This window comes from Palaemon carinicauda, chromosome 11 (genome assembly GCF_036898095.1).
Source record: "Palaemon carinicauda isolate YSFRI2023 chromosome 11, ASM3689809v2, whole genome shotgun sequence".
Classification (NCBI taxonomy): Eukaryota; Metazoa; Arthropoda; class Malacostraca; order Decapoda; family Palaemonidae; genus Palaemon; species Palaemon carinicauda.
Genome location: NC_090735.1, coordinates 14247588 through 14268455, shown reverse-complemented (window position 1 = coordinate 14268455; position 20868 = coordinate 14247588). Strand labels below are relative to the sequence as shown.

At 42.7% G+C, this 20868-nt stretch overlaps 1 protein-coding gene across 1 annotated transcript in view; it reads left to right on the top strand.

Annotated features, from left to right (window-relative positions):
- The window catches only part of LOC137649172 (tetratricopeptide repeat protein 4-like), a 37990-nt gene extending 18685 nt beyond the window's left edge, over positions 1-19305 (top strand). Inside the window, exons 5-7 of the mRNA XM_068382161.1 lie at positions 71-180; positions 6350-6520; positions 19213-19305. Coding sequence (XP_068238262.1) covers positions 71-180; positions 6350-6520; positions 19213-19300 — 369 coding nt within the window. The 3' untranslated portion in view covers positions 19301-19305. The remainder of the gene's footprint in view (positions 1-70; positions 181-6349; positions 6521-19212) is intronic.
- Positions 19306-20868: the final 1563 nt, after the last annotated feature.

Here is a 20868-nt window from a genome sequence, read left to right as displayed (position 1 = left end):
TTGGTGGAAATTAACCACTGCTTGCATATGTTTTTGCAATTCTTTTAATTCTTCTTCCATATATTTCTAGGGTTCCTGCGTTCACTTTGGTGAAAATGGAGAATTATTGTGGCCCGTGATGTTCATATATCCAGAATACCAAGAAACCGATTTTATTCAAGAATTTTCCGAAAATGATTGGTAAGATTAATCCTTCACAGTTTCATTGCTTATGTTATACATTATCAGTTTAATCACTTTTTACTCTTCATACTTGAATATGATGCTAAATACTGTTACTGTAGGTAGTTTTTAGAAAAGCTGAATTCTTTCATTACTGACATCCAATAGTATGAAATCAATTTTCTTGTATCCTTGGCTGTCCCATTGTTTTTTTTTTTCACTTACAAATGACAATATAATGTAGGATTTGATATGAAGAAAATTTTATAGTTACTGTAATTTGTTTGAAAATTTATTTATTCATTTAATTCTTACAATATTTTTTTGGTTAAAACTTAGATTTTGGTATTAACAAATATTTCGTTTTTTATTAAAATTTTAGGTAATATTTGTTACAATAATTTTATATTTGTTGTTTATGCCTCTATTATGTACATTGTAAGTTTAAAAAAAGTGCCGAGAGTGAAAATCAGAAGTTAAAAATGGAATTAGTTTTTTATATTATTTGAGCTTTTGATTCTGTTTTTAATCCAGTTTGTATCAATAACACATTATATCAGCTTGTAACGTAGGAGTTCATGAGTGTGATTTGGACCATCTCCAAGGAAGCCTCACTAACATCCAGTTTGTTCTGGCTTTATATACAAACCATTCTGCTTTTTACAGGGGAGATATATTTTGGCAACAACTGCCTGTCACTAGTTACTGGTGGGGGAACAGCGGCTAGACCAGCCAGCCTGCTCACACCCGCACTAGTAACAAGACGTCACATTTCATTTCATCTCGGTAGAGGACAGACATGCTGTTGTTCTCTTAGTAAAAAGTTTTCCTTTTTTTTCTTTTTTTTTTTCAGTGTGTGTGCTCTTGAGAATTAGCCATGCGGGTTTGTCCTGGCATTGAAGGGTGCCGTTGCAGCACCTTCATGTCAGCCTTGAAGACCGATCCTCACAGTCTTTGTCCTGTGAGCAGGGGTCACTCCTGTTCACAGGCGTCTCCTTGTGACAAGTGTAGGGAGCGGTTGCCTTCCCAGTGGAAGCGGTATGATAGGCGGCGGAAGAAAAAGGCAAAAAGGGACTCTTCCCTTTGAGTTCATTCTCGAAGGTGAAGTAACCTCGCCGTCTGACTCTTTCGGCTCATGCCTGTCAATGTGACTTTGCTCGATCGGTCTCCTTTTGGGATTGGTCGAGTATGAGTGGTGGCCCTTTGACCCCTGACATCCTTACAGTTCTGAAGTCTCCGATGCTTCCCCTACAGAAGCAGAGCAGACTTTGGCGGTGGGGGAGTCTCTCTTCACTGCTCTGGCCTTCCTTGGGGCTCGCGGGTTTCCCGTGTAAGGAACGGCTACTTCAGGTCTTTTGGTTGGGACACAGTGGGAGCGCATAGCTGCCTCCCTAGGGGTTGATTTCAATCTTCTCCCATTGAGACACTTGGGGTCTTGTACCAAAGGAGTCCCTTGTGTCTCTGACTGTTATGATCTCAGCACCTGCTCGCCCACCCTACGTTCGTTCAGCTGTGGTGGACGAGTGTGAGCAGATGCGGACGAGTACCCCTCCGGGTCACTCGCTCTTGGGTGAGCCTGGGAACTAACTTCAGCTATGTTCGTTGGCAGCACATGATGCCGACCTTCTGCCTGGGCATACCCAGCACTCTGAAGGGAACCAGAGTGTGGTGTCCAGAGATCCGTGTTCAGGTGTTGGGCAACCTTCCTGTTCACGGTCAACGTTTGTCAGCTGGAGTTGGGCAGCCACTTACGGGAGGGCCTCCCTTCTCCAGCACCAGATGTTGGACAAACTTCTCATTCATAGGAAAGGTGCCCCCCCCTGGGCTTGTGTTCTAGCTTTATCTATGCTTCGCTCTAGCTCTTCAGAGCTTAGCCTTCCAGAGCTAGACAACATTGGGGTTACAGAGCAGCGTACGGCTCCTGCCCCTTGCTGTCGTATCCTTAGGCTTTGCAAGGCCAAGTTTTTCAAAACTTCTGTCTAAGGTTTCGACCTCTTACGAGCGAGAACCTGCTGCTCTACCTGCGGGCCAGCGCACATCAATAGTCCAGCCTTCCACACACCTTCTGGCATGCGTACAACTGACGTGCAGTGGCAAGATAGCAGGTATAGGTAGATACTGCCTTACTTGTGTGCACTGACACAGGTGTGCACTCTAGCGCACCTCACCATCAAGGGAGTCAGCGATCATGCTCTCAGGGAAATGTTATTTCTGCAGCATTTATCATTCCATTCCAGCTTTCCACTTCGGTAGGTGGTGAGAGCGTAGGTGTGTATGATTGACAAGCAGGAAGGTTCATCCGGTTATGCTCACCCTTTCCCAAGCACTCCACGATCACAAAGCCCCTGTGAACATCCTGGTTCCGATAGGGTTAGAGAAAAACAGTGACCCGGGAATAAATGCTCTTTACAGCAGGGTCAAAAGAAGGGTGGGAGGCTCACCTGTTGCACCACACGGCCTCCGGGCTCTGTTCCGAGTCTGAGCAACAATGCTGTATAAACCTCCAGGAAATGAGGGCAGTCTTCCTAGCCTTCAAGCATTTCCATCAGGTTCTTTCAGGGCACACCGTGATGCTGATGAGCGACAGCACTAAGGTGGTAGCTTACATAAAGAAGCAAGGAAGTTCTTTTTCACAGCCCCTCTACATCTAGCTGTGGAAATAATAAGATGAACAGAAGACAACTCTGTAGCCCTATTAGCCTGTTTCATCCCGGGCAAGTCAGGATGCCAGAAAACTTAAAATTAATCAGTCAATCGATCATCCCGGACAAAAGGAATATTCTTACGGACAATCTTAGCAGGAAGACTCAGATAGGTGACTCCTAGTTGTCTTTCAAACAACATATAGCCAACAAAGTCTTGACTTTGTGGGGTTTGCTGACAATCGACCTGTTCGTGACGTCCCTCGACCGGAAGCTTCCGGTGTACTGCTCCCCAATACCGGATCTCCAGGCAGTCTGGAAAGATGCTTTCCAATACCAGCCCAGCGGGACAACATGGACGTATGCATTCCACCTTTTGCCTAGTAAGGAAGCTTCTGAACAAGGTAAGGGCATCGCAAGATCTCTCGATGACCCTAGTAGCTCCGATGTGGCAACATGCAGAATGGTTTCCGGACCTTCATCTGCTTGCAGAGGCTCCAAGGGATTTCTCTCCACTTCGCGATCTATGCAGTAGAGTTGATAGCAATATACATTACGGGCAAGAAGAATATACTAGCAGACACACTCTGCTGCCAGGGACAGGTTGTATGAGCAGAGTGGTCAATACATCCTCTGGTGATGGAAAGTCTTCTTGCCCTATGGGGATCGACTTGTTTACCATGCAGCAAAACAAGAAGTTCCCATATTTTGCTCCCTGTTCTGGATCCTTCAGTCGTGTTCAAAGGCGTATTCCAACACCCATGGGATCTCCTAGACATCTACACCTTTCCACTATTCAACCTGGTCCAGTTGGTAATCAAGAGTGTTGATTATGCCAGGACTCGGGATGACCCTGGTAGCTCCCTGATGGCCTCACTCCAAGTGGTATCCTGATCTTCTTGCTCTATTGGTTGAGGTTTCGAGAGAGTTACCTTGTGGCTCACTCTTTTCTGTCAGCCGCCCCTGTAGAGATATGAACCACCAATCCGTGGAGTCATTAGCTCTTCACTGGTGAAGACCATCCAGCATCTCCGAGGGAAAGGCTTTTCGCGAGGCACTACACAGATGTCTGTATATATCTGTAGGCCCCCTACTGCTGTCTACCAGGTTATGTGGGCCATCTTCTATGATTGATGTTGTAGAAGGGGTATAATTCCTGTTAGAGCAACTATAGCACAGATTGTGGATTTCCTCATCTTTCTTCGCTGAGAGAAGCGCCTCTCAGTCGTGGCTGTCAAAGGTCAACCTTGAGTATGGTCTGTTGACTGAATGGTATAGACCACTCCGCTTCCTGGGAGTTGACTATGTTCATGAGGAGCTTCGAGTAGTCTTGCCCACCACTGGATCTCAGGCCTCCTGACTGGGATCTGACTTTGTTTCCTTAAGGGTCTTCAGGATTCCTGAAAACTTTAAATCCTTAAGGGTCTTACGCATACCCCATTTGAACCTTTGAGGAATTCATCAGATAGGGATCTGACTCTCAAGACTGTCTTCCTGCTAGCTTTAGTATTGGTGAAGAGAGTGATCAAGTTGCACAGTCTTTCCTTTGTAGTCACTCACGCTCAGGGATGCAAGATGGTCTCCTTCAGTTTTGTCCCAGATTTTGTGGCCAAGACTCAGAATCCAGCGGCGCACTGCCCCATACCCGAGACCTTCTCCATCTTCTCCCTGTGGGAGGTGTTGAGTGGTGACCAAGAGGAAATGCTCGTGTCATATGAGTGTTCTGTGGTGCTACCCAAAGAGGATCTGATACCTCAGGCCTGAGTGTTGGAGACTTCTTGTTAGCACTGGAAGGTCCAAGAAAGAGGTTTCAAGGAACATCATCTCTTTCTGACTTTGTGAGACAATCCGTAGACCTTACGCCTTAGCTGACGAGACAGTTGAGGTGCCCGCAATAAAGGGTCAGAGCTCACGTGGTTAGGGGTATTGACCCCACACTCGCTGTAAAGAGAAATCTGTCTGTAGATCAGGTGTTGAAGGCTGGTATCTGTAAGAGACCCTTTATGTTTGGTCCTTTGGTGGCTGCTAAACTGTTGTGTAACCATGCCAGCTCCCACATGGGACAAGGATGCATCTCATCTATGGTAATGTTTAGATATAAGTCGGGAATGTAAGATAGTATAGCTGCCTCTTTTCCTTCATTCTTCTGCCACCTCTCTTGGGGACCACCAGTCAAGGTATACATGCTGGTAAATTTCACTACAGAGCACCACTCTTTATATCCAAGCAGGGGGATGGTGAATCTTATACTAACCCATTAATCATATACTTTTATTCTAACTGATGTCCTCTTTGGGGGAATGGTTCCTCTCATCTGATCTAGTACAATTTTCATTTGTACAAGTCAGGTCCTATCAGTTTTTCATCTTTATGGAAAACAGATAGCGTGTGTCAGTTGTCCTCGCTTTGATTCTCCACAGTCCAGCTTTGGTTCCAGGGGACTTCCAACCTTCCAAGTAGAGAGTCTTCCTAATTAAAGGATGATGGTTTGTATGCTGTGTAGGAACAAATACCAAATTTTTCAAAATAATTTGTATTTTTCTTTGCTGTACAAGGCTGAATCCTTTAATCTAACTTTTCTCCTCAACTACCCATCTAAGGCCTGGGCTGAAGGATTAAATTTGAGTCTTCTCCAACTGGAGGGAGGTGGCGGAGCTTCTCGCCCCGCACCCTTACCAGTCGCATAACAGCTCATTATCCAACTTTAACGACCGATTCCAGCTCGCACTGAAGTAATCTCTCCCTAACTAAGGGGAGCAGCATGCTTGTAAAGGACTGGGGTTTGTATAGCTAAGAAAAATACAAATTTCTTTTAAAATATTTCTATTTTTTTATACCAAACACTATTACAGTAGTTCTTTACTTACCTTTGAATAGTAAAATGTTATAATTTGTGAAGTACCAGTTAAGAGCTCACAATAGAAATATAAAATGCTAAACTTTTTCCTGTTACTTATTTTTATCAATGAAACAATAGTTTTAAATAGAACTTGAAGAATGGTATGTGAATTTGGGTAACCAAGGAATTGTTGCACTATATTGTCAAAATTTATTATGAAAGGTGTAGATATGATAGTTATATCTAGTTCCAAAGTTTTACCTGTTTAGCTTTTAGAATCTCAGGGGCAATTATTTCTTATGGAGAGAGCATGGATCCAAATTAATGTACAGTATTTATTCTTAGTTCCATGTGAAAAGTGTGTTGATACATTTATTAGTGTTGAGCTAATATATAATGGGATTTCATAACTAGATGACAAATATTCACAGTATAAAGCACATGCTATATTTTGTTTCACCAAAAGCAAACATATGAAATGGAGTGTCTTCCTAAACCATCCATTGCAATGAAACAATTACATCTGTTTTGGTGCTAAGTTTAGCCTAGTGCTACATCTAGGTAAGGCTGTGACATTTTATTCCTGTATATAATTTTTATTGTCCGTAATTTATAGTGACTTCACATAAGAATATTTTGAAAGTCATTTCTTTATGATTTAATATTTATAGATGATTTTATTAAGACTAATTATTCCATATTCCAGTATTGCTGACCATTTGGATGTGATGTTCGGGCCAGATGCTTCCCCAGCACCTTGGGATAGTGATCACAAATATGTTTCGAAAAACCTTAGAGTATTTTTTGAGGACAAGGACAACAAACTCTGTAAAGTTGACACCAGGTGCAGTCTTCTTCAAGTATTAACAAATCCCAGGTTTGTACTGTAAATTATTTATGATTTTGTTGAAAGTTACTGTATTGTCTCGTTGATCCACGTAACATCCTGTTGGTAAAAATGTTATCAAATATATATATATATATATTTGGCTAAGAAAATGCATTATAGGTCTTCATCTGTAACTTAGTTTGTAATCTGCTACTCACAGTTGATCGTTTTCTGTTGATTTAAAAAACAAATCAATGTTTATAAAAAGGAAAACTAATGAAGGTGCTAAATGCAGTAAAATTGGTTTTTACAAAACGAAAAAAATAATTTTGTAAATTCTATCATGAAAAATATTATTTATTTCACTTAAAAACTGCAAGGAAGTCCAATCATTTAAGAAAAAAAAATTCTTTGACATTAGAATATAGATTCATATTTTTTCCTACTCATATACAAACCCTTCATCATTTATATAGGTTTACTCCCAAGTCGCTTTGCTGTGACCAGAAAAAGAAGAAATTTGTATCATGCAACCATCCCTGGTTACCAGCAATACCTCCACGCTGGGTGAGCGTGAGCCATCATTAATCATCTGGTTGCCCTCCTAAGCGGTTTTCCTACTACGATCATAACTCTATGTTGTGCTTTTCTTTCAGTATGCATATCATTGATGTGAGTGGTTTTTCAGGTAGTATGCAAACCTGTCCCATCCTTGAAGGGTACTTTTGCTGAACTTTCATGAGCCAGGTTGAGGTAGATCCACTTCTTTTGTGTCCTAACTGCCAGGGTACGCAGTGTTTCTGTTCTTCACCCTGTGAATTTGTAGAAAGTGGCCACCCTGCCAGTGGGAGAAGTATGGTGCTCATCACAAGGAGAAGGCTAAGAGCGATAGATCTCCCTCTGCCTCTTCCTCTCAAGATAACAAGAAGTTAAAGCCTCTTCATGCGATGCACAATCTCTCCCACTCTGATCATTCTTTACCAGAGCTTCCTGAAACTCTAGTAACTGGGAATAACAGCCCTGATTTTGAGATTAGTGAAAATTTTATTGATATCTTATTGTCCATGGTGCATAGTGAACCAGAATTAACCACTGTTGGAAGCCAAATAGCCACCATTTCAGAAGCTTTGATTTGTACTGACTAGGATAATACGAGCGTTCCCACGTTCAAGTGAGACACAAGCTACAACTACCCTTCCTAGGTCTATACAAACTCTTAGTAATCCAAATTTATCTAGATCTCAAGCTACTGGGAGAGTTGCTAAATAGGAATTTTCAATATTAAACTTAGCCGGTGATTATATAAGCTGCAACTCTGTTGCTCGACAGAAAACTCTACGTAAAAAATCCGCCAGCGATCGCTATGCAGGTAGGGGGTGTACTTCAACAGCGCCATCTGTCGTGTAGGTACTCAGTACTCAATGTAAACACAGAACTCAATTTTCTCTCTGTCGGGCTACCGGCAAGACCTACTAATTCGCTGTTACTAACTGGATTTGTTTTCACAACTATTTGGTGAAGTACACTTTTCTAGTTTTGAGCTTTCGCTATGCAGGTGTTTTATCTTCATCTCAAAACTTGAACTCGTTTTGGATAGATTTAATTATGGTGACAAAGAGAGTATGGACTCTCTTTCACTTTTAAATGGCCGACCCTTCCCTTAGACGGAAGTGTGTTTAGGTTTTTAGTAATTTTGCTTAACACGTTATAGATCTATATATTTTATATCTCTCCGCCTTTATTAGGCCTCTTCGATTAACTTTCCATTTATTATAAACATATGAAAATAAATTTTATTGTTTTGTTTATATGCGACCTTTCCTGATAGTAGGCGGTCCTAACTTGGAACCGAAGTTAATCAACGTTGAGCCCGTTATATCGTATTTAGCCTTTAAAGAATTTAAAACTTTTTAAATGTAATGTTTTATGAAAGAATTTCTTTGATAGTCTTCGTACTGTTTTCAAAGATGAACTAACGTTTAGTTTTTTAGGCTACGCAGTGGTTGACGTTCAGGACGTTCAACATGCGCCCTATCGTTACGATAGAGAGAGAGTGTATCACGGTTTCACTTTGCAGTAAGAGTAAATCGATTCTGACGTTTGGTTCATTCTTTCTTAGCTTTAATGTTTTAAATTCTAATTTAAAGGAACTTTTTATTTGGAAAACCTTTCAGTTTTTTCCTTTAGTCAAATAACATGTTTTTTTGACGATATATAATTGGGCTCTTCTCTTAGGTGCGAAATCAAGAGAGAAAGAGAGAGAGAGATAGAGACGGAGGGAGAGAGAGGTGAGAAAACGTTCCGTTCAAGCGGGTAACGTTGTTCTCGTGTTACTCTCGTCCCTAGTCTCTGTACGGGGAGGAAGGTAAAACGTTTTTAGGTTTTTATTCTCGTCCCCAGGCTATGTGCGGTGAGAGATTGAAAACGTAGTTTATATGAACTAGTGTTTAGTCTCTTTCCCAGCCACTGAATTTTTTTATCTTAATATATGTTTTCTGTTTTTTGCTGGTATTAATGAGCTGCATTATTCGACTGATTTCGCAATTACTACCTTTTAATAAAGGGTAGAATTGCGTGTTTCAGGTAGAAATCAGTAAAAGTTTCGATTTCAGTGAAATAAGTGCAAAACAGAAAATCGATAAAGTGATATGCGCAAAGTGTTACAGTGTTGCGTCCGAGGGTTCGTCTGTTCGTGCCTGTCGTTCACCTAGTCCGGGACCTCTTGCAAGCTCCCAAGCCCAGGGGAGAAGTAATGTCGAACGACTTATGGGTTCGAGAGGCCTTGATCAACGAACAGACGTTTCCCTCCGTGGTTTCGGGCGTATCTACCCAAGATCGCCCCACCCACACAAAGACGAGAGAGCCCATTTATTCCTCGTCTGCGGAAGAGGTTTCTCGTAAGAAACCATGGACCAAGGTCTCGCGGCTTATTAAGCGCAAGTCGGTCCCTTCCGCGCAAGTCCAACGGCCCAGTTGTAGCCACTGGGTCAGTTCGGACTCGCTGCAGTCTTCCGACGACTGCTCACCTCCTAAGAGAGGCAAAGCGGTACCGCATCAGGCAGTCACACCGTCTGTTGCCGCACCTGCTCCTGTAGACCCTAAGTGGTCTTTGCTGCAGACCATGCAGTCTCAGTTAACGTCATTGATGCAGGACTTTCGTGCGGAGAAGGTTGACACTGCACCAACCTCTAGCCTACAACCAACCACGGTTGTGCATCCTGTGGACGCTGAGGCGACCTTCTGCCGCACTCCAGCTGAGAGAGTCCCGCCACCCATGCGTTCCAGTGTACCCTGCCAGCCGCATGTTGACGTTCAGCGACGCATGGAACCTTCCGTTGACGTTCGCGAGGTACAAAAACAGTCTAAGTTGTTTTGTTTTGACGCGGTGCGTCAACCTCCACATTCTAGAGTTGTTTTGACTGCTCAGTCTAGACAGTCAAAGCAGTCTCGAGTGGACACTGTACGTCCTCACGCACCTGTTGTGGTTGACAGTTCAGTTGTTGACAGTTCACAGACTGTCAAGCAGTTACATGACGTTGCGTTCTGGTCCGCTACTAATGCACCAGTGAGAGACTCGGCTTTTATCGGACAAGGTTCCTGTAGATGAGGAAGTTGCTGTTCTCCCTCCTACTGATATTCCCTTGAGGACTCTGTCAGATGGAGAGGAGCCTTAAGCTGCTTAGCCTCCTATGGACTTTAATTAAATCATGATGATTTTTTTAAGGATCTTCGTCCGGATCTTGTAACTGCTGCTCCTCGTTCGCCTAAATGTCAGAACTTACACTAGGCCTAGCTACTTCGAAGCCGTTGTTTTTAAGCTAGTGCTCTCTCGCTCTCCTTGAGAGCGTTACGTTGGCTAGGCGACTGGTTTTTTCACCAGGAGGAGTTTTGGGGATACAGCCTTTGATTTCCCTTCTTTTAAACTGGCTTATAGAGCGAGAGTCTGATATGACACGAGAGAAGTTCTCGGCTTGGGAGTTCATGCCTCTGCCCAGATAGACTTCTCAATTCTGGTAGACTCTCCCTGGCGCCTAGCCAGGAGACGCTCCAAGTTGTTTACAGGTCAACTTCTCAGCTTTTGTCGAGCCTTTGAAGTTTTGCTGTACTATTATGTCACACATAACAAGGCTTTCAGGGATGGTAAACGGTTCCGCCTCAGTCGCTAACCCCGTCTGTTGCCACACCTGCTCCCGTAGACCCTAAATGGGCTTTGCTGCAAGACATGCAGTCCAAGCTTGCGTCCTTGATAGAGGACTTAAATGCGGAGAAGAACCTTCTGGCCAACAACCTTCCAACCGGTCGGTTGTGCGCCCTGTTGACGCTGAGGTAACCAACTCGCATCTGCCAGTTGAGGTGGTTCCTCCTTCTGGCCAACAACCTTCCAACCGGTCGGTTGTGCGCCCTGTTGACGCTGAGGTAACCTACTCGCGTCTGCCAGTTGAGGTGGTTCCTATACCGATGCGACCCAGTGTGGGTTGCCAGCCACACGTTGACGTTAAGCGACGCTCGGAGGTGGTTGTTGACGTTCAGGACGTTCAACAACCAGCAGAGGTGACTTGTTGTGACGCAGTGCGTCAACCTCAGCAACCCGGTTGGGTGTTGACTGCACAACCCAGACGGTCTAGACAGTTTCGGGTTGACGCTGTACTTCCTCGCGCACCCATGGTTGTTGACAGTTCACAGACTGTGCAGCAGTTCCATGATATTGCGTCCGGCTCCGTCACGCATCCACCAGTGCGACGGGATTCAGCGAGTCAGACGTTGCCCACTCCGTTGCCGTTTCCTCATCAGTTTCGGATGAGGAACCCTCTGATGAGGACGTTGCTGAACAAGACGATCAGCCCCCAGCCCTGCTATCCATCCAGAAGATGCTGAAGAAGGAACGCTGCTCAGTCAGGCTGTGGATGAGTCTGGTAGGGACGCTGTCATCCGTGGATCAATTTGTGTCACTAGGAAGACTACACCTCCGTCCTCTTCTATACCATCTAGCTTTTCACTGGAAAAGGACAAGACGCTAGAAGCGGTCTCGATCCCGGTTTCCGAAAAGATAAAGTCTTGTCTGACTTGGTGAAAGGACTATATCAACCTAAGAGAGGGTCTTCCCCTGACTGTTCAGACTCCCAACCACGTTCTCTTTTCGGACGCATCGGACGTAGGCTGGGGTGCGACATTAGACGGTCGGGAATGCTCGGGATTATGGAACTCGAGTCAAAGGACAATGCATTTCAACTGCAAGGAGCTACTGGCAGTACGTCTGGCCGGGAAAAGCTTCAGGTCTCTCCTTCAAGGCAAAGTGGTGGAGGTGAACTCGGACAACACCACGGCTTTGGCGTACATCTCCAAGCAAGGAGGGACCTACTCTCTGACGTTGTACGAGATCGCAAGGGACCTCCTCACCTGGTCAAAAGGTCTAGACATATCACTAGTAACGAGGTTCATCCAAGGCAACTTGAATGTCATGGCAGATCGTCTCAGTCGGAAGGGACAAATAATTCCAACAGAATTGACCCTCCACAAGGATGTATGCAAGAGACTTTGGGCCACCTGAGGCCAGCCAGCCATAGATCTCTTCGCAACCTCGATGACCAAGAGGCTCCCAATATTTTGCTCACCAATCCCGGACCCAGTAGCAGTTCATATAGATGCCTTTCTCCTAGATTGGTCACATCTAGATCTATATGCATTCCCTCCGTTCAAGATTGTCAACAAGGTACTGCAGAAGTTCGCCTCTCACGAAGGGACAAGGTTGACGCTAGTTGCTTCCCTCTGGCCCGCGAGAGAATGGTTCACCGAGGTACTTCGATGGCTAGTAGACGTTCCCAGAACACTTCCCCTAAGGGTGGACCTTCTACGTCAGCCACACGTAAAGAAGGTACACCAAGGCCTCCACGCTCTTCGTCTGACTGCCTTCAGACTATCGAAAGACTCTCGAGAGCTAGAGGCTTTTCGAAGGAGGCAGCCAGAGCGATTGCTAGAGCAAGGAGAACATCCACCCTTAGAGTCTACCAATCGAAGTGGGAAATCTTCCGAAACTGGTGCAAGTCAGTATCCGTTTCCTCGACCAGTACCTCTGTAACTCAAATAGCTGACTTCCTCTTATATCTGAGGAAAGAACGATCTCTTTCAGCTCCCACTATCAAGGGTTACAGAAGCATGTTGGCATCAGTCTTCCGTCACAGAGGCTTAGATCTTTCCAACAATAAAGATCTACAGGACCTCCTTAAGTCTTTTGAGACCACGAAGGAGCGTCGTTTGGTTACACCTGGTTGGAATTTAGACGTGGTACTAAGATTCCTTATGTCAGACAGGTTCGAACCGCTACAATCAGCCTCCCTGAAAGATCTCACCTTAAAGACTCTTTTCCTGGTATGCTTAGCCACAGCTAAAAGAGTCAGTGAGATTCATGCCTTCAGCAAGAACATCGGATTCTCATCCGAAACGGCTACATGTTCTACAACTTGGTTTTCTAGCCAAAAACGAGCTGCCTTCTCGGCCTTGGCCAATATCGTTCGGTATTCCAAACTTATCGTATGGTTGGAAATGAACTAGAAAGAGTCTTATGCCCTGTAAGAGCTCTTAAGTTCTATTTAAAACGAACTAAACCTTTACGAGGCCCGTCTGAAGCTTTATGGTGTTCAGTTAAGAAACCATCTTTACCTATGTCAAAGAATGCTTTATCCTATTTTATCAGACTGTTAATACGAGAAGCTCATTCCCATCTGAATGAGGAAGACCAAGCTTTGCTGAAGGTAAGGACACACGAAGAGCTGTCGCAACTTCCGTGGCCTTTAAACAAAATAGATCTCTGCAAAGTATAATCGACGCAACCTATTGGAAAAGCAAGTCAGTGTTCGCGTCTTTTTTATCTTAAGAATGTCCAGTCTCTTTACGAGAACTGCTACACTCTGGGACCATTCGTAGCAACGAGTGCAGCAGTGGGTGAGGGCTCAACCACTACAATTCCCTAATTCCATAACCTTTTTAATCTTTCTCTTGAAATGTTTTATTATTGTTTTTGGGTTGTCCGGAAGGCTAAGAAGCCTTTCGCATCCTACTTGATTTGGCGGGTGGTCAAAGTCATTTCTTGAGAAGCGCCTAGATTAGAGGTTTTGATGAGGTCCTGTTGTATGGGTTGCAACCCTTGATACTTCAGCTCCTAGGGGTCGCTCAGCATCCTAAGAGGATCGCGAGGCTCCGTAAGGAAGACGTACTTAAAAAGGCAGAGTAATTGTTTAAGTCGACTTCCTTACCAGGTACTTATTTATTTTATGTTTGTTATTTTGAATAACTGCTAAAATGAAATAAAAAATCCTTAGCTCATAATAATGTAAACAATTATTGCTGGTCTCTACCCATCCCCCTGGGTGTGATTCAGCTTATATAATCACCGGCTAAGTTTAATATTGAAAAATGTTATTTTTATAATAAAATAAATTTTTGAATATACTTACCCGGTGATTATATATTAAAGGACCCTCCCTTCCTCCCCAATAGAGACCCAGTAGACCGAGGAGAAAATTGAGTTCTGTGTTTACATTGAGTACTGAGTACCTGCACGACAGATGGCGCTGTTGAAGTACACCCCCTACCTGCATAGCGATCGCTGGCGGATTTTTTACGTAGAGTTTTCTGTCGAGCAACAGAGTTGCAGCTTATATAATCACCGGGTAAGTATATTCAAAAATTTATTTTATTATAAAAATAACATTTTTCTAATTTCCAGAAATATGAGAAAAGGAAGGTCTCGAAGTCCTTTACCCCCCTTCCTCTGGTAGCCTCGCGCAGGGATACAAGAGATCAACACCCTTCCAAGAAATGGAGATCTAATTCTCCCCCCTATTATTCAATGTCTAGATACAGATGTTCTAGGTGGGACTCACTTGATAGGTCTGTCTCCTCACAGGTATCCAGCTTGGACAGAGAGTTCCCTGCTGTTCAATGTCAGTCCTACATAGACAGAGAAGTTCTCTCCAATCAGGCTCAGTAATGTCGTCTCATCATCCTGGACATAGACGGGAGCATAAAAACTTTTGCAGTTATCCCTAAACAGGAACCTTGCTGGGTGACTCCTAAACAGGAACTCATATCCTCTATGTCTACTATGATCATCATTCCCCAGATCCTACTTCTGAAGCTTCTACCAGCAATTCTCGGGGGACCCCTCTTGAGGTTCCAGCCTCTGTATCAGAGACCTCTCATTTCTTAAAGATCATGAGCATCATAAGAAGGCTTGATGGCCTTAGAGACAGTCTGCATGCCCAAGTAACCTAGGCACTGCATGATTGATGAAATTTTTCTAGAATCGTATAGCACCAAACATAGATTTGATGTGTCCTTGTCTAATCAAACTCGTAATATGCTTGATTCATTCAGTAAGCAGTTTCACCCGTTAAAAACTCTTTACGGTCTTGTAGATAATCAAAGTTACCTCTTATGGCATTATCTCAGCAGGGAAAATTTTATGTTGAATCAGAAGGACACCCACGTCCTCTCCTCATTGACCAAGATGTTGCAGCTCTTATTTCATATGTCCCTAGTGACAAACTTGTTAATCTCCCTTCCATGTAGAGTATGGAGGTAGCCGCTATTTCAGCTAATCAGGTCTGCTCCTAGCTTGACCACTGGTCAGTGGCAGTCTCTCTTTTTGCTGTTACAGAAAATTTGAAAGACCTGAAATTCAAGAAACAATTTTAAGAATTGTCCAGATCTGGAGCTAAAGCCTTAGAATTTGTTTTGCATCAGACAGTTTCCCTTTGGGGGAACTGATTCTGAAAAGAAGAGATGCTGGCTTAGCCAAGTGTTCAAGACAACTGTCTCTCAGAGATGTGCTTTACTTGTGCAACTCCAATGTGATTGGTCATCCCACTTTTCCCCTCTGCAGAAGTTGCTGCAGCAGTGGAGAAAAGGTAAAGGCTAGCTGGACCTCTTTACTACATATAGTATCAACATCTAGGATCTCCAATCCTCAACAACCTCTAAAGCCTTCTCCCTTTCAGCAGGTACAGCTGTGTCGGTTCTTGCCACCAGGAGAGAGTAATCAGCCCATGAGAAAACAGGATCAGAACCCTAACTTTCATCGAAGAGGACACTTCTCTGGATGAAGGAATAAAGGTTGTCATGGTTCTCAATAGGGGGATGCTTGCAACGTCTTTGGAACAGGTGGGAGTTCTTCTTGGCCAATTCCTGTATAGTGGAAGTTCTTCGTTCTAGGTATTCTAGGGACATTCATGGACTGTCGCCCTCACCTGACTCAGACAACCCCCTCATACTATTTAAGAGGGTCTTGAAAAGACCTTTTTCTAGATGTGAAAGGGTATCAGATGCTTTCCAAAGAGGCCATAAAAGATTTCTCAGACAGATTCCCAGATTTCTTCAATAACCTGTTCTTGATAGAGAAGCTGTTGGGGGCTGGAGACCTGTTACAGACCTCTCCCACTTGAACCAGTTTGTGCTCCAAATGAGGTTCAAAATGGAGACCCAAGACACTGTTCTTCAAGCCATCAGGAAGAATGACATTCAAATTCCTATTCATCCCAGATCCAGGAAGTATCCCAGACTCCCTTTTAGAGACAAAATCTACCATTTCAAGGTGCTGTACTTTCTCCTGTCCACAGCCCCTCAAATCTTTACTCAAATCTTTGTGCTAGTCTAGGCATGGGCTCATGCTATTGGTATCAGGCTGCTGAGATACCTGGACGGCTGACTTCTAGCAAAATCACGATCACGGCTTCATCATTAGACTAGGTTCAGAAGTTTGGACAAGTGGCAGCTTCTTTTCTTGAAAGGGAATCTCTACCAGCTCACTCTTGGCAGAGACTCCTGGGACATCTCTTCTCCCTAGAGAAGTTGGTTCCCTTCGGAAGAATATACCTTTACTCGCTGCAGTGGACTCTTGAAGAGTTGGTGGTCACAGACATCAGAACCTCCTGCAACCTTAATGAAGGTCCCTTGAGAAGTGAAGTGGGTGAGAGTAGATAACTTATCAGCTGTGGCTCCACTACAAGTCTCCCCACCGGAGTTTCTTCTTTTTACAAATGTCTTTTACCAAGGGTGGGTTGCTCAGGGATATGGTTACAGGAAGAAAAGAACTTCCACATCAGTTATCTAGAGATAAAGTGACGTATCTAGCATTACCCCACTTTTCAGAGGTGCTCAAAGGTTACTCTGTGGTGTTGATGAGTGACAACTCTACAGTAGTGACCTACATCAACAAGCAGGAAGGCCTAGTATCCCATATGCTATGCCAGCTTGCAATGGGAATACATCATTAGGCTTAAATAAACTTTGTCTTTCTTTCAGCCCACTTTATTCCAGGTTAGAGGAATGTAATAGCAGACAATCTGAGCTGACTAATGTAATAGCAAACAATCTGAGCCGACTTATGTAATATCAGACAGTCTGGGCTGACTAATGTGATAGCAGACAATCTGAGCCAACTAATGTAATAGCAGACAATCTGAGCCAACTGGGGACAACAGTTGGTTCAGAATGGTTAGCTTCCCTCAAGTGTTGAAGAGTCATTTGACTTTGTGGGGTTTCCTGACTCTGGACTTGTTCGCCACTCACCTAAACAACAAATTCCTGGTATATTGCTCTCCAGTCGCAGCACTGGAAGATGCATTCCAACACTGATAGGATGGAATGGATTTGTACGTCTTTCTCCCATTCTGCCTGATACGTCAGAATTTGAACAAACTAAGGCAGTCCTTAAACGTGAGAGTAACGTTAGTCGCTCCAAGGTGGTCTCAAGTGAAGTAGTACCCAGACCTTCTTGATCTTGTTATTGAAGTTCCTAGGGAATTTCCCGCTTGGCCAACTGCCTGTTTCTTTACAGTTGGAGGTTATCCAGCACTTCCTCCAAAAGAGTGACCTTTTGAGACCAACTGTGAAGCAACTTTCAAGATATATCTGTAAGTCCTCTGCAGAGGTCTATCAGGCGAAAGAGTCGGTTTTCTGCAATTGGTTTCATACGGGGAATATTGTTCCAGTCAAGGCTACTATTCCTCTAATTGAAAATTTCCTTTTGTTCCCGCAGAAAGAAAAGTTTCTTTCAGTCACAACGGTTAAAGGCTGTCGGTCTGCCTTTGAGGCAGGTCTTTAAACTGAAGGATATTGACCTCTCTTCCTTATTGGAACTATTCTATTATTAAGTTTAATGTTGAATATAATTTAGTTATGTTTAATTTTGACTTTAATACGATTTGCTACCCTCTCATTACTGTACATTAAATTCTAATTTATGCTTTCAATTTATTTTCCTTCCTTTCATCGTATTTATCAGTTTGATTCCTTCATGTATTATATATTAATATCATTTTACAGTGCAGTAGTTTAAATAATTAGAATGAAAATACAAGATTTTAGTCTGCATTCAATACAATATTCTTCCCTCTTTTGTGTTTTCTCTGCATTTTTGGGGTTACAGTACTGTGTGGTCTCCAAGGACTTTTCTGTGAAAGGTTAGATAGAACAGGGAACCCAATATGACATAAATACCAAAGAAATAGTGTCTTTCTTGTTCTACAGTCAGTGTATTAATGTGCAAGGCATGGACTGAGTGTGCATAGGGGAGACCTCATAAGTACAAGCTCATATGAACTTGCTGCAGCACTTCATTAGTTGGAAGTTATCTACTATGAGTGACGTCATGCATGGCACCTCAGTCCTTGCTTGTGTGCCTACCTCACAACAAACTCTCAACCTCCATTCTCTTGTTGTCTATACGATAAACATGCCTATCCTCGTTTGATCAAAATCACTTGAAGAACATCAAGATAAATACCAGTATTCAGGTTTTTTTTCCTTTAATGGCTTAATTATCAAATATAAGCATGGTTGATTAGAGTAATTGTGTTGTTTCTTGCCCTCCAAACAGTAGTTTGTCGTGTTTCCTATAATTTCGTAGGTACTTTAACTGTTCTAGACAATTTGTCTCTTAGTATCGTTAAAAGGTGTTTTGATATAAGCATGCTTATATTTGATAATCAAGCCAAGAAAAGAAAAAACCTTGATACAGGTGCTTTTCTTAATATTGTTCTTAAGTGATTGATCACACAAAAATGCATTCTGTATCCTTTGATGACAAAAACTTGAATGGAGGTTGAGGATTTGTTGTGACGTAGGTACTGCGGCGAGGACTGGAGCGATGGTTCCTTTTTGGGATGCTTTGCATGGCGTCACTCATAGTAGAAAACTCTGCTACTGAGTTGCTATGGCAAGTTCAAATAGCCTGAGGTTGTGAGGTCTCCCCTATACACATTGAGTCTGCCTTGCACATTGATACACTGGCCCTAGAGTAGAGGAAACAATATTCCTTTGGTATTTATAGTCATATGAGATTCCTTGTTCTACCCTTTCACAGGAAAGTCCTTGGATAACATGCAGCACTTTAACCCCAAAAATTTGTAGAAATAGCTGTTCATCTACACTTTGCTTGTCAAAGAATGAAAATTTGAATATGAACTGGATTTGAGTTGAACAGATCTTGATGAGACAAAATTATTTTGGGTGGAATCATTCATAGTTAGACTTCAAATTATTATATTTAAAATGATAATTCAAGATCCATCACATTTTTACAGTAGTTTTGTCATATATGGTCTGATTTCTCTTGAAATTACTTAAATAAAATAGTAGAGAAATAATTTGGGTTATTCAGGAGAAATGGTTAAAGTACAGGAGACTATACTATCACTTAGTTGTAAATTTAAGAAAAATAATATCTTTAATTTAAATTCCAGGTATAGTGTGCAAGGTGGCACTCCAGGACTCATAGTGGTGGTTGAAGGAAGCAAGTTTATGTCAGAGTTTATAAATAAATATAAGTGATCTTATATTGCACTTATTTTCCACATATATCATTGGAGTCGTACTACAGCAAGGTAAATTATCTGTGAAACTTCTTGGGAAGATGAAAGATTGAGTAGAGATGCATTTTTTGAGATGAAAATTTAATACAAACTCTACCTTAAATTTTTCAGATATTGTGCAAATTTTTAAGGAATTTTCAAGGCAAACTATTGTGAGAGAGCTGCAGTTGTAAGTATTTTATTTGGCTCAAGTACTGTAGTTGATAATTATAAATGGTACCCAAGTAGTTATAAGGACTTTGATATACAATTCACCTCTTGTGATTTACATTCAGTGCTGTTTTTATATCAGCTTCTTAAATACTAACCTGTTTGTAAGTTGGAAAAGTGTCTATAAAAGTCATTTGAAGCTATGCATGCAACTGTGAAGGATACAAATTTAAATAACTAATTTACTATGTGACGACAAGGGCTACTAAGGAAATTAACTCGTACTGATGTCAGTATATAAAAACCACCTATGACAATCACGTTAAAATTTTCTTATAAGGCATCAAACACGTGAAGAACTTCTAAAGAAACAAAATCATTTCAATATTGAGGAGCTGCTTTTGCAACACTACCATCTCTAGGATGATTTTGATGCATAAGGTTTACTGTTTTTTTTTTTTTTCCTTAGGGAAAAAAAATGCCTTGTCAGACCTATATCACAACGGAAGAGAAGAAGCTGCCTGGGCTTAAGCCTATGAAGGACAAGCTTACCCTTGCGCTCTGTACAAATGCCAGTAGGGATTTTAAAGTCAAGCCCCTACTAGTGTATTATTTGGAGACCCCTTGAGCCTTCAAATCCCACAAAGTGCTCAAAGAGAAGCTTTTGGTGATGTTGACGGCTAATGCGAAAGCATGGGTATTGTGGCTGTTTTTTGTCGAGTGGGTAAACCTCTGTTTCGGTCAGACTGTAAAAAAAATATTTGGAAGAGAAAGGCCTCCCTCTGAAATGTCTGCTGGTGTTGGACAACACCTCCCAGGAGCGTGATAAGAGGTGCCTTACCCTCCTGGCCTCCAGGAAGATATCCTTCCGGAGTATTCCTTTATTAAGGTGCTCTACCTTCCATTTAACACCACCCCTCTCCTCCAGCTCATGGACCAGCAAGTGATTTCAAACTTCAAAAAGCTCTATACAAAATATCTCTTCAGGGAAATGTTTGAAATCACCGAAAGCACAAATCTCACCCTATTTGAATTTTGGAAGGAGCATTTCGATATTGTGGTGTACCTCCAACTCATCGATCAAGCTTGGCAGGAGGTTTTGAGATGCACTTGAACTCTTCGTGGAAGAAGCTGCGACCTGATGGTGTTTCCACACGAGACTTTGAAGCCAAAATTGCTGACGATTCTGAACCTGTTTCACAATTTATTTGAGGGTGAGGAAATCATTGCAATTGGGAGGTCTATGGGTCTGAACGTTGATGAGGACGTTAATGAGTTTTTGAGGAGCAACAAGAGCAGCTAACGACTGATGACCTGAAGGAGTTGGAGACCATGTAAGTGAACTTTTCAGTAACTATTCTCTAGCGGTAATGAGGA